This window comes from Mastomys coucha, unplaced genomic scaffold (genome assembly GCF_008632895.1).
Source record: "Mastomys coucha isolate ucsf_1 unplaced genomic scaffold, UCSF_Mcou_1 pScaffold21, whole genome shotgun sequence".
In the NCBI taxonomy this organism is placed as follows: Eukaryota; Metazoa; Chordata; class Mammalia; order Rodentia; family Muridae; genus Mastomys; species Mastomys coucha.
The window spans coordinates 172,053,354-172,070,849 of NW_022196904.1; the positions used below are offsets into that span (position 1 = coordinate 172,053,354).

At 40.7% G+C, this 17,496-nt stretch overlaps 1 protein-coding gene across 1 annotated transcript in view; it reads right to left on the reverse strand.

Annotated features, from left to right (window-relative positions):
* Positions 1–1,882: 1,882 nt before the first annotated feature.
* The window catches only part of Blnk (B cell linker), a 69,821-nt gene continuing 54,207 nt past the window's right edge, over positions 1,883–17,496 (reverse strand). The window contains exons 12-17 of the mRNA XM_031390297.1: positions 16,650–16,734; positions 15,850–15,881; positions 12,108–12,184; positions 10,708–10,791; positions 8,865–9,020; positions 1,883–2,276 (exon numbers count right to left, since the gene is read on the reverse strand). Of these exons, the coding sequence (XP_031246157.1) occupies positions 2,157–2,276; positions 8,865–9,020; positions 10,708–10,791; positions 12,108–12,184; positions 15,850–15,881; positions 16,650–16,734 (554 nt within the window). The 3' untranslated portion in view covers positions 1,883–2,156. The remainder of the gene's footprint in view (positions 2,277–8,864; positions 9,021–10,707; positions 10,792–12,107; positions 12,185–15,849; positions 15,882–16,649; positions 16,735–17,496) is intronic.

A 17,496-nucleotide genomic window follows, 5' to 3' on the forward strand; every position in this document is an offset into this window, starting at 1 on the left:
CCCTCTTCTGGTGTGTCTGAAGACAGCTACAGTGTACTTACATATAATAAATAAATAAATCTAAAAAATAAAAAAAATAAAAAAAAAATAAAAGTGTCCATGAAATGTATTCATTTCATAGGACTGTTATAACAAGCCACCACAATCCTAATGACCTAATAAAGAAGGAGACTTATTGACAACCTCCCCCCCTCAGCCCCTCGCCCCCAGTTCTAGATGCTGGAATCTGAAATCAAGATATAAACAGGGCTGTGTCTCCTCTGAGCCCTGGAGGGAAATCTGTCCTTCCCCTTGCCTGGCTTTTGTTAGCTTGACAGCTGTCCTTGGCAGTCTTTGATTCGTGGGTGCATGGTTCCAGTCTCCTGTCTTCACAAGGTGTTCTCTCCTGACTCCTCCTCACAGCCTTCCTTCTGGGTGTGGCTGTGTCTCTACTCACACTCTTTTTCTTCCTAAGGAACAGGTCTCATGACTAGCAACAACTTATTGACTCCATCTTAACCTGACTCTATCTGTGAAGAGTTTGGACATTATTCAACCCATAGTTTAGTTGTCATGAAACTGATGCTTAGAAACATGTCATTCTGTTTACAAGAGAGTCTGAGTTGGTCTGACCCATAGTCTTGGGCATCGCTCTCTGGCTTTTTAAAAATACATTGAGGCTACCATCTTATTCAGTGATCAAGTGTGTTCTCTTTTGATTATTAGACCTAATTAGATGCGTTTCATTTTAACACCATCTAGACTACATTTCTGGCCTGACCTAAGACCTTGTGCAGAGCTGTTCATGATTGTACTCTGTTTAAATGAGATATGTCTTCCATAGTCTTGGGCATCCAGACACTTGGTCCTCATTTGGAGATCTGTTTGGGAGGTTTTTGGTATGAAATGTGGGTTCAGGGAGGGAGTGACTTTGAGAGAGGGAAAAACCTCACTTACTTTCCGTCTGCTTCAGTGTGAGGTTGAGGCGTGAGCTCTTGGCACCCTGCCTCAGCTGCCATGCGTGCTGCCCGCTGCCATGGTGGACTCTTGTTTCTTCAGAACTATAAGCCAAATAAAACTCTTTTCTCTGTAAATTGCCTTGGATATGATGTTTTATTGCAGCGACAGAAAAGAAACTAATGGAATCCTTTGTACTCATCAAGACACGTTTGCGTGCTTGTGTTTTCCAGAGTAGTTTTCTAGCATCTGGTTTACCATCTCATTTCCAAACTCATACCAAGTTAGGCCTCTGTCTAATAGACACTCAGCTCAAAGAGAGAATGATTATAAGCTAACAACACAGTCTGGCAGAAGAACTATAAAGTTCATTCCTGTATACTTCTCCTGTGGACGGAAGCCATTAGAAAGATTTGCTCCATCCCCACCCTGAACTGCTGCTTTATCTGCCACTCATTCATTACCTTTAACACTTTAATCTACACATTGTAAGCTTAACTAAAGCTGGGCATGGTGGTGCATGCCTCTAATCCCAGTACTTGAGACTCAGAGACAGATGAATCTCTGTGAGTTTGAGGCCAGCCAGGTCTACATAGTAAGTTCCAGGACAGCCCGAGCTACACAGTGAGACCCTGTTTTATCTCTTTTTTTCCTCTCAAAAAGAAAAACAAACAAACAAAAAGCTTTAACTAAGACAGAACTGTCAAGCATCAGCAGTAGACAGCGTCACTGCATTCAGGTTCAGTGATTGCTGCATCAGCAGTAGACAGGTCACTCCATTCAGGTACAGTGATTGCTGCATCAGCAGTAGACAGGTCACTCCATTCAGGTTCAGTGATTGCCGTGAGGGCCTAAATTCCCAGCAGCTTTGTTGTATGCAAAAGTATAATTTTCTTAGTTTAAAAATACAGTACTGTTTCCTTATATCACTGAAAATGCATTCATGTTTCTTTTAAATACATTTATTTGGACAATATTAGTAGCATAATAACCAAACCTCCCCAGCTGTGACTTGGTCAGGTGAGGTGATAGAAAAGCTCATGTGAACATCTTAGAAAGGAGTGGGTTCATTCATTCATGAATTCATTCATTCATGAAGTCTTGGTGGCTCCATTCATCTTTTCTCTCTAACTGCTGATGATTCATAGCCAGAATATGAAGTTTTCTCAAAAGAAGAAACAGAGGAAATGTCTGGAACAGTGGTGTTGATGTCTCCTCTGTTATGAAACCTTCACGGCATATTTCAGTCTCGTGGAGTCTTTTGTGTTATTCTGACTGTCAATAAGAACCAGGGGGTTGTGCTGGTGATTCTTGATGATTTCGACAACACTTCCAAAGTACTAGAGAAGGAAAACATGGCGGGTCAATTTCTGCTTATTTCTCTCCATGCCCTCTCTTCACCCCTAGTCTCCCCCGACTTTCTCAAGTTGTTCATGTTATTGGGGCTCAACTGACACTCTGCTCAGAAGTGTCTGTCTATTTTAACAAAGCCTGGACCCTCCAGGGTAGTTGGCTCTGGACTTTCCTATACTCAGTAAGCCAAAGTCACATGGATAGCTTCAATTATAATACCTACTTCAACGAGTTACTGATTATGATGTAATATTTGTTTAAATGTTTTACTAAATGTTTTAAAAATATTTGCTTCTGAGCCGGGTATGGTAGTGCATGACTTTAACCCCAGTGCTTGCGAGAGAGAAACAGGATGATCCCTGAGTTCAGGCCAGTGTGGTCTACAGAGTAACTTCCAGAACAGCCACCTATCTTGAAAGCCTGTCTTGAAGATCCAAAAACAAAAAACAAAAAACAAAACAAAACAAAAAAACCCAAAAAAAAAAAAAAACATAAATTATTTAAAATTTGCTCCTTATTGTCAAACATGAAACTGCCACGTGATAGACTTCTTTATATCCCTCAAAAAACACAAATTATTTTCAGTGTTGCCCAAATCTTGACAATCTCCCAAAAGCCCATGTATTAAAGGGGAGGCTCCCACAGTGCCACCACTGTTAATTTAGTGGAACCTTTAAGAAGCAAGCCTCGTAGGAAGTCTTTAATTCATTCTGGATGTGCCCTTGTGGGGTCATGAGACCCTGGTCCTTCCTCCTCACGAGTGACTTCACTCTGCCGTGATGTATTGACTCACCATGGCGTCAAAAACAAGAGGGCCCGTCTACTGTTGACTAAGACCTTCAAAACTGAGCAAAAATAAACTTTTCATCGTTATAAGTTGGTTATGATAGGTATTTTTATAATGGTGATGGAAGCAAACTGAAACACAATGACATAATATGTTACTCAGGATTTAGTACTAAAAAACTTATTTCCTGGATACATTTATATTTGTGTTTTCTTTTTGAAACAAGAAAGGGAAACTTTATGAGCTCTCATTTCTATCTATACTTGGCTGCTTGTAAGCTTAGAGGCAATTCAGTGCCAAAGTAATAATGAAGTTTCTTGCCATATTCTCACCATACATATTACTCTTTCTATATTTAATGTCCCATGTCTATAAGTCTTAATTTAAAGATGTCAGAAAGTTTGTCTTTAAATTATCAAAGTTTTAAATGAAAGATTAAAGGAATATAACACAGACCACGCAACAAAATGCATTATGCATACAAAAGGGTACAGTCATCCGTAAGTACATTTATCATTTTTAAAGTAATTGGTCTGTAATAGTTGCATGGTTTATGGAATTGGTATCTGTTGACTTGATTGTGTCCTTTAACTTGTTAAGTACAGATAGCTATCTGGAAGCAAAGCAATTTAAAAGTTTTATTGATTGTTTGGATGACTTCCGAACAACTTCTCAAATGCAATAGTTGTGTTTTAGCATCTGGTCATCTGAATGATAGAAACCCTGTGGAGGAGAGGCATGTGGTCATCTGAATGAGAGAAGCCCTGTGGAGGAGAGGCATGTGGTAGGGCTTTCAGATCCTCTCACCTTTACTCCCTCCCCTGAGGTAGTCCCTTGGTGCCCTTGCAATTACCAGTGGAATTCCTGTGTGAGAAATACCATAATACATTGGGGGGGAAGGGGGAGTTAGGTGGGGAGAAGCAGGCACAGAATCTTGTCAAGCCAAATGCAGTCAGGAAAATTTGGGGAAACAAAGGCTAGGAAATGAGCTACCACAAGCTGTCTGACGATGAATTTCAAGTTTTAAAAAAGTGTGTTTTGAACTTGAGAAACACAGAGGATTTAAGCTGAGGTGGAATTATTTGAGACAGGAAGTGGAGTTGATCAAGCACATTTGTGCTTTAAATAAAAGATGAACTGGGGATCATGTAGTTCTCTTTATTTATCTTCATATTAACTCGGTATATCTGAGATTTTCACATATGTATAGAAAACAATTAGTCGGATAGTTCAACATCTCATGGTCAATAAAATAGAACAGACATCAAAGCTATGAGATTACTGCACAAGCCAAAACAACTGCCTGAAAAGGTAAACAATTAACTGGTTACTGATTGGCCACACACACACACACACAGACACACACACTATACACAAATAGAAGTAGAGAAACAATCTTTGAAAACATATGTATAGTTGGTATTAGATAGCCTAGATTTTCCTGTTTTCATGTTCAGTATTGAAAACATCACTTTTTCTTACAAATTTTTAAAGGAGAATTTTTAAGTTGCTTTTAAGCATTGCCAGACACCTTTATAATAATCCAGTACATGTTTTAGTCCGAGGCTAGTTATGCAGAGAGTGGAGTGAAGGGCTGACTTACTGATTCTGGGGTAGAGAAGAGGGTTCTTAGGAACTCAGGAATTCCTGTTGAGTAGTGTGCACTTTTCCCCCCTGCAAGGAAGCTCTCAGTCTCTCAGTTTACACAAGAAAATTTCAGGACCTGTGAATAGGACAGCTCCCAGCTCCCCATTTTCCTGCCCTTGAAGGTGAGCTAAACCCCTGAGAAGACATGGAAATGAAGCAACTCCTAGATCTGTCCTGTCAGCATCACTGTTATTTCCTAACATCGATTATGATTAAAGAACATTTTAAAGAGACTTTTAAGATCGATTTTCAGCAGGAATGGGAGTCTTTACAAGCAGAGGGAAGCAAGCAGGGACCTGTAAGTTTTTCTTGAGTCCTTCCATCATCCAATCCTATTACTGTTGCCAGTGATAAATACAATGACACACTTGTTCTGTTTATTTGGCACAGGGTGGGGCCAGGAAGGCGGGTGACTAGGGGAGCCAGTTTGGAGCAAGAGTGAGGTCAAGAAGTGTCCAAACTACAAAAATCTCATCCCGAGACAGGCAGGAGTTAGGACTGTTCCCTCCTTGCTCTGGGTCTGCATGGATGTAGCCTGTACAACCCCCACCTCCGCCCAACTTGAGGTAATCATGTAGCCCAGTGGCCAAATTATAGGTTTAACTTCCACTCTCCCTATAAGGACAAGGTCCAGCAAGCACCTTGGAATTCCTCTTCCTGCAAATGAAGCATTCCCAACAACCAATAATGTGCACTCACCCTGAAGACCCCTTACCCTTGCCCCAAGATTTATAGATTGTTCCCCTAACAAAGGAGAGCTGTTTTACTGAAAACTGTCTCAGAGAAGGCTGTTTCTCTCCAGCATTCCAGCTGCCAGAGATCCTGCAAACCCACCCTTCCGGAGAAGCTTCTCGACCTTTGCACAGAGATGCCTGAATACCCTGAGGGCAGAAGCAGATCCTGCGAGAAGCAATAGGAAAGTAAAGGGCTGAGAAGTGAACTGGAACAGTCATTTGATGACAATGTTTTAAGTGACAGTGCAATTCTGCTCTTGACTAGTGCTCTCAGACAACTCATGAAAGAGTTGTCTTTTCTAATCACCTGAGATTTTATTTAAAGCCTCAAGCTATAAAAACCCTAGAAGAAAACACAGAAGGAAAACGTTATGCCATTGGATTTGGCGATGATTCTCTGGATGTGACAAAAGAACATAGGCACCAAAGCCAAGTTACATAAATGAGGCTACATAAAATTCAAACTGTTTGTCTGAACAGAGTCAACAGTTAAAAGGTAAAGCAAGGAATGAGGGAAATATGTCCCTACAGTCCCAAACTCAGAGGTGGCCATGATGGCGCATGACTTTAATCCAAGAGAGGCAGAGACAAACTCAACAACAAGAACAGGAATACTTGATTGGAATGTGTACAAAGGACTGGGATAAACATTTCCGCACAGATGATGTATAAGTGGCCAATCAACATATAAAAAGATGCTGAGCAATACTAATCATCGGAGGAATGTGAATGAGGTACCATGGTGGTTCCATTAATGCGCTACTGTAATAAAGAACCCAGAAATAACAAGTAATCAGTGCTGGGGGGTGGTATTGAGTGCTCATACATTGTTGGTGGGTTGTATAATAATGTTGTAGGTCCAGCTGTAACCTAAACATAACCAAAAGGTTTATGATAGTATTTTTTGATCTGTGTGCCTTAACCACATTTTTGTTTTTGAAAAAAAAAAAAAGATCTTGACTATAACTATTCAATTAACAATTGAATTCATTCATGCAGCATCCACTAAAGTAAGCCATTGTACTCCAGGTCTGGGAAGGCACAGTGAATAAGACACAGCCAGTGCCTCAGTACTGAAAAAAACAAATGCATCAGTAATTATGATTTTTTTTTTGAAAATACCTTTTAAAAATGTTCCTTCCTTCCCTTCCATCTCTCCATTCCTTCTTCCTTCCTTCTCTCCCTCCCTATTTTGTCTCCCTCCCTCCCTCCCTTCCACCCTTCCTTCTTCTCTCCCTTCCATCTCCTCCTTCCTTTCTCCCTTCCTTCCTTTAAAACTGGAAGCAGGTCCTCACTTTAAAACCCAGGATGGACTTGAACTCACAATCTTCTATCCTCATCTCTCAAGTGTTGGCCTTGCAGGTAAGTGCCACCACATTTGCTCTTAAGTGTCTCTTCATTAGAACCTTGTTTGTGCTCCTTTCTCTGTTTAAACCATCCTTTCCACCTTTTTTTCTTTTTTCCCATTCCTCCATCTTTCATTCCCCAGATTCAAATTCAACCCATCATTCAAGGTGAGAATAAGTATTCCTTTCTGGACCATTCCTGGGTGTGGCGGTTTGAATAAGATTGGCACCCTTAGGCCCATGCATTTGGATGGTTAGTTGTAAGGGAGTGGCACTATTTGAAAAGGCCAAGGAGGTGTGGTCTTGTTGGAGGAGGTGTGTCATTGGTGGTGGTGGGCTTTGAGGTTTCAAAAGCCCACACTGGGCTCAGTGTTGCTTGCTTTGCCTGCAGATCAGAATGTAGCTCTTAGTTACTGCATCTGCTGCCATGTTCCCCACCACGGTAATAATGAACTAAATCCCTGAAACTTTAAGCAAGGCCCCAGTTACATGCTTTTCCTTAAGCAAGGCCCCAGTTACATGCTTTTCTTTGTAAGAGTTGCCTTGATCATACTTAGTGTCCCCTCACAGCGATAGAACACTGACAAAGACAATGGGTTATTCTTACTCTGTGGACTCCCTCCCCAAAGCCCAGCCGGTAAACAACTACCACTTTGGCCCCACAGCAGCTGCCTGCCTGTTGAGCGAAACATTCAGAAGCTCCACCCCCACAGAGTAACAAGGAAGTCACTGATTAGACTGTTACACTGACTTATTTTGGGGGAAGGGTTTTTGCCCCAGGTATTTTACCTGTTGGGGGAACAAAGGAGACACATTAAATTCAAGATGACTGAGTGACCAGAACTTGTGTTGTCTAATATTTATCTTCCCACGTGGGTAAGGTACAGTATGGCTAGCCTATCTCTTCTTATCTCTTTCAATCTCTTCCTATCTATTTCTTACTCCTATTACCAGAAGAACCCTTTATTTTATTTACGTTGGTGCAGGCGGCCAACATTACTCACACTCCATGATTCTTTTATGGGAACAGGCTAGATAAACAGAAACATACTGAGCTGTCATTTTGCTCCTAATTACTGACATTTCTGTTGGTTATTTGAGGCCTATGTGTTTCATTACATAAGCTCATCTTAACCCAAGAATTACAGCCTAATGTTTCAGATCAAGTTCTGAATTCTCAAGTACTTCCCTGGTCACCTGAGTCAGCACCAGAGCTGAGTTCCTAGGTCTTGATTTTGGAACACTAGTCTATCACCTTGATTCTTACAGCTTCAATTGGCTTTGGCATTTTGATTTTATTTATAGGTTTTCTTTGACTAATAATTATATCAGATTTCCCTTATTAGGTGGAAATAGGAGATGAAGAGATGGCTCAATGGACAAAGCACTTGCTATGCAAACAAATATGTGGGAGTTCAGATCCCCAGCACCCATAAGAATGCCAGGTGGACATAGTGGCCTACATGTAATTCTAGTACACAGAAAACAGACCCAGGGGATATTCAGGACAAGTGGCTAGCTATAGTAGCCATCTTTAATCAAAGGACTCTGCTTCAAGCAATAAGGTGAAGAACAATCAAGAAATACTCCTAAATATAAGCACTGGGCCTCCACACCTGCCCCCACCTGCACACCATACACACATAAATTAAAAGTTAAGCAAAAATACTAGCATGAGTATTACATTTTCTTCTGACTTCCCATAGGATATACTATTACACAGTGTGCCTCATATACATTACATAGTATTTCAAAACATGACATTTCATCTTACTCCCGACTTGTGACATATATACAACCCTAAAACCAATACCTTTTGCACTCTTTTCCTTTATCTCTGGTGTCTAGTAGAGATTGCTGCCACTGTGCTCAATACACAGATATAGAGCTGAGTTAAAGTTACCAGCCAGCCACAGTGGTACTTTCCTGCAATCCTCTACTCAGGAGGATTATGAGTTTAGGGCTAGCCTGGGCTAGGGAGTTTTAGGCCCGCCTAGGCTACATATTACGACTGTGTCTCAAAACAAGAAAATAAAGAAATAGGAAATGACGGCTACTAACCTCTTCACCATTTTTCTTCTTTCCCAAAGCATACTGCTTTGTTGCTTCAATAAACCGTACAGGAATATTATATACTCGCTTGTTAAAGAACGCAACTAGTGTGTACGGCTGCTTAGAGTCATGGCCAGAGCTTTTCCGAATAAGAAACGATCCGTCCTGTTTAAGAAAAGCAGAATGATAGCATTAGTTTTATTTCTTCAGATATTATTTAGCTCCATTTTTTTTGTTATTGATTAGAATTTGTTTTATTGTTTTCCATGAATACTATTTATTAAAATGGATACTCAGACAAACTTGAGTGAAGTCAGTGCTAGCGTTTAATGTGTCGACTGAGGTATTGTGCTCCCTGGGATTTAGAAACATGCAAAAGGACACAGTAAGATCAAAGCTAGAGCGTCTCAAGCTAGGAGCCCATGTTTGCAAGTTCCTTAAGTAAAACTCTAAATAGTAAGAAAGTAGAAGCTGGGAATTCAAGCTTTTAGCTGAAGAAAACTCTCACCTCGATAGACTTAATTTAAAGTATAAAAACTATTAAAAAATTCAATGTGTATTAAATATTTCATTAAAATAGCTTAAAATCATACATTTAAAAAATTATAGACAAAACATGACCTAAAAGACAGGAAGAAGAAATGCAAAAATTGGTGTTCAGTCTTAGGAAGGAACTTGAAGAAAAAGACAAAAAGACCTATCTCAGAAACAAAGGAATAAAATTCACAAGGTTTCCGGGGACTAAGTAAGGTCTAACGAATTTAATCTGTGGCCCGGAGTAAGCCATGGAGGCAGCCACGGCGACAGCCTCGGCGTTGAAAGTGGACTGCAGCAGAGTGAGCCAGACCATGATGACCACTCATGAGTGACAGAGGCCTGAGGACAACTCTTAAAACCTTGTGGCTGACTGTCCTGGCTCCAAAGGCTGCGAAGTCAACCATGGCTCGCTGAAACGGCGGCAGCAGCAGCAAGGGTAAATCTCACCCACCTCTGGGCAGCCCTGCAACCATTTCCACCTTGGCCAAAGCACTAGCCCTTCCCCTGGGGGACTAGCTAAGGAGGTCGACAGTGGCTGGTTCAAAAGGCAAGCCTCAAGGACTGTGAGTCATAAGGAAGCAAGGATGTGATTGGCCCATATAAACAGGGTGTGGCTGCTGCAAAACACACCCTCTCCCTAACCCAGACTCTCCAGGGCCACCTTCCCTGGTGTGCTGTACTGGGTCCCACAAAAGGGGGAGAGGGATCAGTTTTTTCCCTAATTAGAGTGGGCTGGACAAGAAAGAAGCAAAAACTTGTTGGAGACAGCCTTAGAAGGCGTTCTCGTGATCTACCTACGATTTCTGTCTAGGCAGAGCAAAAAAACTCTCACCAGCTGATTAGTGACATTTTGACAGGGATTTGAGGGGTTTTTTTTGGTTTTGTTTTTTGTTTGTTTTTTGTTTTTTTGTTTTTTTTAATGGGAGAACAGAAGAAGTGAAAAGGAAACTTTTATCTTCCACTGTCCCACCTGTCCCCAATGATGAGCTCTCAAAAAATATCCTGGTAGTGTCTTCTGACTCCATATCCCAAGTCCCGTAAATTGGTTCAAAATAGCCTTCCTCCCTCGCTCCTCTAACGTTAGGCTCCTGCAGCACCAGGTCTTCCCCAGAACTCCCTGCCTCCCGGATCTCTCTATTGTTTGAGAGTAGTGGACCCCCTGCATGCTTGAAATAAAAGACAAACAGGAAAGAGATGAAAGAACGAAACAGCGGGTGCTCCCAAAGGGAAATAGCTCCTGCACCTAACCCGTGCAACTACTAGTTGAATTAATGATGAACCTCAGGCTTGATGTGGGAGTTTTAGGTGCCCCAACCTTGTTGGATCTGTGCAAGGCCTCTTCAGCAGACTTGCGGTCACAGGCGCCAGCATACCAGGGCTTACCGAGCAGTTCAGCCTCCTGTGAGACAGAAGCATTGTGAAACAGGAGTTAGTGGTCCTCAAAGGAAATGAAACTTTAACCTCGGTGCTTACAAAACCAAGATGGGAACAATAATCTACATCTTTACCAGTAATGTGGAAATGAGTTTCATGCTTCCTTTGGCCAACCGCAAAGATTATGTGGCTAGCTCATTCCCATTTGGCATTAAGATGCTAAATTTAGTCTTAAAACATAAATGGACCTTACTAGATTCCTGAACCATTTTCCTCCCGGATGAATCATTTACTCTTTTCTCATTGTGCTAATATTCTTCTTTAAATTATTTATTTATTTTTATTTTATGGGTATCGGTGGTTTGCCTGCATGTATGTATCGATGTGGTTGTCAGATCCTGGATTAACAGACAGACAGTTGTGAGCTGCTATGTAGGTGCTGGGAATTGAACCTGGGTCCTCTGGAAGAACAGTCAGTGCCCTTAACTGCTGAGCCTTCTTTCCCGCTCATGTTTTTATTCTTGACGCTTATTAGAGTGCTTCATAATTTCAGTGTATGTGTGTTTATATGTGCATGGGAGTGTGTGCACCTGTGCACACAAGCATGTGTGCAAGTGTGTCAGATATCAGCATTAGATGTTGCTCCTCAGGAGCTGTCCACTTTACTTTTTGAATTAGCATCACTCACTGGGATGGAACTCAAGGACTAAGCTAGGCTGGCTGCCAGCCCACCCTGGGGATCTCCCGTGCTGGGATTATGAACGCACAGCATCGTACTCCCTTTTTATTTCATTTTCTTCTATTCTGTTTTTGGAGGGTTGGAAATGGGATTCAAATCCTCATGCTTGGGCAGCAGGCACTTTATCAACTCAACTGGTGACTCAGTGATAATGTCTGACTGGATCTTGACAAATAAGGATACTTGTTCACTTGTCACCTTCAAGGGCACACAGAGCCCTTTCTGTCTCTTTATGCTGTTCTGTTTGAGATGGGCTTTAACATCCTAAGCCTCCACAGGTCTATTCTGAGGAAATTGTAAAGTTTAAATAAATGTGAGAGGAATAACAGCAAAAACAACACGTTCCCTCGCTGTTCTAAAGAAACACTGTTATTTGGGGCATCTGGAATAGAAACGAGAATAAATGGGGCGAGGTCTCTCTGAGACACTGAAAAAACAAACAAACAAAAAACAAAAAAAAACAGGACATTCCGTATCCATAGGACCAATTCAGTTAAAATCCAGACTCCATCCTGAGCCATACCCCAAACTGTCGTCTCAGAAGTCATGCCCTTTCCTGAAAGCCACTGAAATTGTCCAATGACGTCAAGCTCATGCCCTACCTGGTCTGCAAAGGTAGAATTAAAAGGGAAGCTAGGGAACGGACCATCTGCAGCTGGGCTTCCCCCTTCCGGGAACCCTGGAAGAGATTTGAAAAGTCCGTTAATCCTCAGTACTTGCTCTCAGGGCCACACACAGAGCTGAAACTCCTCAGGACTGCTCAGAGCGGGCCTCAGTGCTCAGAGCGGGGCCTCAGGATCCCTTTAAGTCCGCAAGATCCTTCCAGTTGTTTGAGAGGTCTTTGTTGTAGGCAAATGCTTATCTTTGAAAAGCCTAGGTTTTCCTCATCTATTTCAACAAGCATAGCAACAGACTGTTAGCCCCAAAATGTAAACGTTCTGTCAAGTTGGACCTGGCAATGCAGGCTGTAATATCAGTTACTAGGAAACTGAGGCAGGAGGATCCCAAGTTCAAGGCCAGCCTGGGCTACACAGTGAGACCCTGTCTTAGGAGTAAATAAAATTTGTAAAATGTAATCCAGTGCCACTCTACACACACATGCACACACATACACACACACACACACACACAAACCACACACACAGATACACACACATACAAACATACACATGTATATTTAGTTTGGAATAGTTTTTATAAAAATATTTATGTTGGTGTATAATGAATCCAATGTAATTTTTAAATGGGTTATTTAATAGTTTTATTTTTTTAAGCTTTAATAATGAGAAACAGTCTCTTCATGCTCCATTTTGAGACTTATCCAACTCATAAAACAAGGGCTTGGTCAGTCCACACATCCACAGCTGTAACCTACAACTTTGAAAATGGCCTATTTGCTAAATGTGTTATATTTTTGCCATTAAATTATTTAATTATTTTTATTTTATTAAGCAGAATAATTTTCATGAACACATAAAATATTTTGACATATCTCCTCCATGTCCTTTCACTGACAGCTTTAATTTGTCATATACTTATTATTAGTAGGAAGAAATATTTAAACAAATATTGGCTCTTCAAGGAATTTTAAAAGTATTAAAAGTGGTTTCAAAGGGAAAATGTTTGAGAATCCTTGCATTAAAGCAAAAAATTCCCTCAAGTTTACAGTCTAATAGAAACACAAGAAATGGAGAAAACACTTCTCTCTCTCTTTCTCTCTCTCTCTCTCTCCCCCTCTCTCTCGTGCCTGATGTGGATTTACTCATTGGGAAATATAATTATTTATATATCTAATACATATATAAGTATATATATATATTATATTATATATTATGCTTATATATATTATATATATATGTATGAGACAACAAAATGTTTTGCCTTTCTGGAACTTGAACTTTAAAGGGCTGAGCAATCAGGACATAAGCGACTCTACCCATGCAGCATCGCATCGAGTGTCATAGTGCTCCTTGAGGACAATGAATCAGAAGGCAGTTTCACTGAGGTGGCTTCAGGGACAGGTAGAAGCAGCACTCTCCGATGGAGCAGCACAGTTGAGAGAGTGGTCAGATTTCCCCAGGGAACCTGCTATGGGGTTTTGGCTGATTTCTGAGGGCCAGATAGTCAGGGGAGTACCCGAGACTGACACTTTTAGAATCATGACTGTGTGCTGGGATGTCTTTGCTCCATTTATTTTTATTATTTTTTTCTTTATTTTGCATCAGTACCTGGGTACTCCATGTCAGAGAAAATATTTCCAGACCACGCCATCTAAGATGGTGGCTCTCATTATCCCCACCCCACCCCACACACTCCACCTTGCCCTTTAGGGTTGCCTAGTAGGAGACCATTTATCTCCTTGTGTATTGTCCTGCCTCCTGTCTTCTCCAGCAATGACACACCTTTCATCAGGACAAGGGCATTGATTCATCCTAGTCTCTCCTTAGCCCCAAGCAGTGGCTGGCACATGGCGGAGAGATGATCAGTAACAAATGAAAGAATGACTCCAGTTGGCAAACAAAAGATAAAATAAAGCTTTTGAAATGGGAAAAAAATTAATTTCTATAGACATTTTCACTTTGTGTTGTTGGAATTAACAGAAAAACTACTTAGTATGAGTTTCATTTTATTTAAAGGGAACCAAAGTGTAATTAAAATTAAAAAAAAAATCAAGTTATGCAGCAAGAATATGGGGTTTTTGGTAAATAACAGTTTCTTTGTTTATTTGAATGGTTAATCTTGATGATTTGGAATATGTTCCGAATTACATGTAAAGTTTTCCTTTCTTTTTCACCCCTACATTGAGTTGAAAAAGAATGAAGAATGTGAGTAGTTATATTCTGTGAGCTGACTTATCTCACAGATAATATATGTGTGTGTGTATGTGAGTTCAGGTGCTCTCAGATGCCAGAAGAGAACATTGCTCTCTGGGGTTAGAGTTACAGGCCTTCATGCGCTCTGGGAACTGAACTCAACTTCTGATCCACCTCTCCAGATTTAATTCTGTATTTTAATTGAATGATTAATAAAACATCATACTCCATGTATAGCTCAGTGGTAAACACTTATCTATATGCATGAAGCTCTGAGGCTAAGCCCATCACTGCAAATTTGCATCATTTTCCAAGTTGTGACATTATGAGTGCTTACAACCCAAACACATGAAGCTTTAATTTACTAAAAATACAAATATATAAGAGAATAGTTAATAAAATGAACAAAAATCATAGTTATAAACATAGAAAGAAAAAATACTTATGACATACCATGTGTAGGATAAATGTATATGATGACAGTTTATATAATAGTAATACCTAATGAGTATATAATGAAGGCTTACCAATGGTTCTTCTTTTTCCTTTGCTTTCTATCTTATGAGGGTAAATACATAGAGGGTCACAAAAAGACCCTGCATACCCAACCTTACACTGTTAACCCAGTCCCCATTCAGGTATCTAATATCCTATCACATTCAATACTTCCTTAAATTTGCCCAACCTGTCCTCCTGCCATCTTATTTCCAACCATTCCTTCTGCCAATCAAATTCTGTACATGCCTTGTCCCTTCCTCCCATATGCTTCTTCTCTTTATTTCCTTTTTGACTAAGTAATAAACAATTTAATAAAAAGGAAAAATGTCTGCCTACTGTATTAGTAACTTTTCTCTTGTTGTGATAAAATACCATGACTGAGTGTGATGGTTTGGATGCACATGGCCCCCATAGACTCATAGGGAGAGGTATTATGGTGTATGGCCTTGTTGGAGTAGGATGTGTGGCCTTGTTGGAGTAGGTGTGGCCTTGTTGGAGTAGATGTGGCCTTGTTGGAGTAGGTGTGGCCTTGTTGGAGTAGGTGTGGCCTTGTTGGAGTAGGTGTGGCCTTGTTGGAGTAGGTGTGACTTTGTTGGAGGAAGTGTACTTTTAAAGTGATGTTTACCTTGAGAAAATTATACAGTTAATTAACATGTTCTCATTTTAGGGTATATTTTATAGATATATGTGGAGTTCATTAAAACATATTTCAGATTTATGTGAAATATTTATCATTTATTGAGAATCTTCTAGATGCTAAGTACTGTTTTGGGTATTTTAATCTGAGTTTTGAAAATAGCTATATTGTATTGTTTTCTTTTAAATGATGCTGACTGATCAGTAAATATTCAACCAATACTAAAGATAGGAAATATTTACCTTTCAAAACAATGCTATGAAATATTGTTGGCCCCATTTTACAGACAAGGAAGCAAATGAGATACTGGCATGGTGGAAGTGTCAGCACCGTTTGCTCCCGTGCCTGGCTCTACCTTCCACCTATGATTGGCAGTCATATTCTCGTTGTACTTACTTGGCAGGGGTACAGGCTTTTGATGGACAGGTCTGAAAGGAAGAAATGCAGGTTACATGAAAGGCAGAACATAATAAAAAGTCTGGAGAATCTATACCAAAGGATAATTAGATCTAAAGACGGGAGGGGCAATAAGCCTTTTGAAGAACCAAGATTTTTCCCCTTTAGCTTTGAAAAAGGAGGAGCCTTGACTGTAGTACTGTACATTAGATGACGCCCGTATCCTGAAGAATGGGTCTCTGAGAGTCTACAGTCTCGTAAGTTGCTTAATAGTTTTCCAGATTTAATTAAGAAGCAATAAAACACTGGTTCCCTGTGTGAGCTTACATGACAACAAATTCCCATAGCAACAAGAAGAAACTTGTTCTTAAAGGGAAGGATTCTCTTACTATGAAAAGAACTAGCCCATGGCCTATTATCCTTATACTCTGGAGGCTGAGGAAGGAGGGACTTGAATTAAAGGGCAACCTGGCTGCATACACAGGGAATTCCTGGAAAGCTGGGGCTATGGAGTGAGACCCCCATCTTTAAAAAATAAACAGACAGACAGACAAACAAACAAAGAAATAAATAGAAGGATGGATGAGGTGGTTGCTTCCTGCTCTTCCAGAAGCCCTGAGTTCAGTTCCCAGTGCCCACATTGGATGGCTCACAACCATGTAACTCCAGCTCCGGGGTCTCTGATATCCTCTTTACACACATGTACCACATACATATATACATAAATACAAAATCAAAATGAAAATATTTTTAAAGTATAAATAAATACATCAATAATAAATAAATGGAAGGATACTCACTTCTGGGTGGGAGGAAACACTGGTGACTTTACAGTCTCTTGTCTGTGACTAGACCCTCGGTGGCGCTCAGCAGGAACAGGCTTTTCTGGATTAGGAGAGTATCACATTAGTATTAAAGTGAAATGTCTGTCCCCATCCCCAAATACAGCCTCTTTGGCCAGATGTCTTCCCAATATCCTGTCTTCTAAGTGGTTCTTGGTCTGCGTACACGTCAGACTCTTAGTGCGCATGCGCTCTTAGGACCAAGCCTCCCTTTCCACAATGGTACGGATCATGGTAGCTCCTCTGGCAGTGTACACAGAGACAGTACCTGTGGGTACTGCGCTTTAACTGTCTGAGCACAGGTGGGTGCCAGGAGATGAGCAGGCTCCACAGCCTCTGTGTAACTCGTTCTCTGCTTTCTGTGCGGACTTCCTTCATGTGTTACCGTTACCTTCCTGTGTCTTGATTAGTCATGAGATGGGGTATAAGTAACTTATTGCTGATGAGAGTAAAATCTTAGGACTTATGAATGATCTACTCCTTTTGAAAAATTAATTGAATCTAAGTCTATGTCACTTTCAAATGTGACTTTCACTTGGATCTCAGCTCGTTCTTGAGGGAGGGTAGAAAATAGGCACAAATAAAGAGTTTAAGAAATATCTGTTGAAGCCAGGTGATGGTAGCCCATGTCTTTAATCCCAGCAACTTGGGAGGCAGAGGCAGGTGGATCTCTGAGTTCAAGTCCAGTCTGGTTTACAGAGTGAGTTCCAGGATAGCCGGGGCTACACAGAAAGGCCCTATCTCGGGGGTTAGGGTTATGGCGAATGACTGTTGAAGCCAATAGAGAACTTTACTAGTGGGGCAT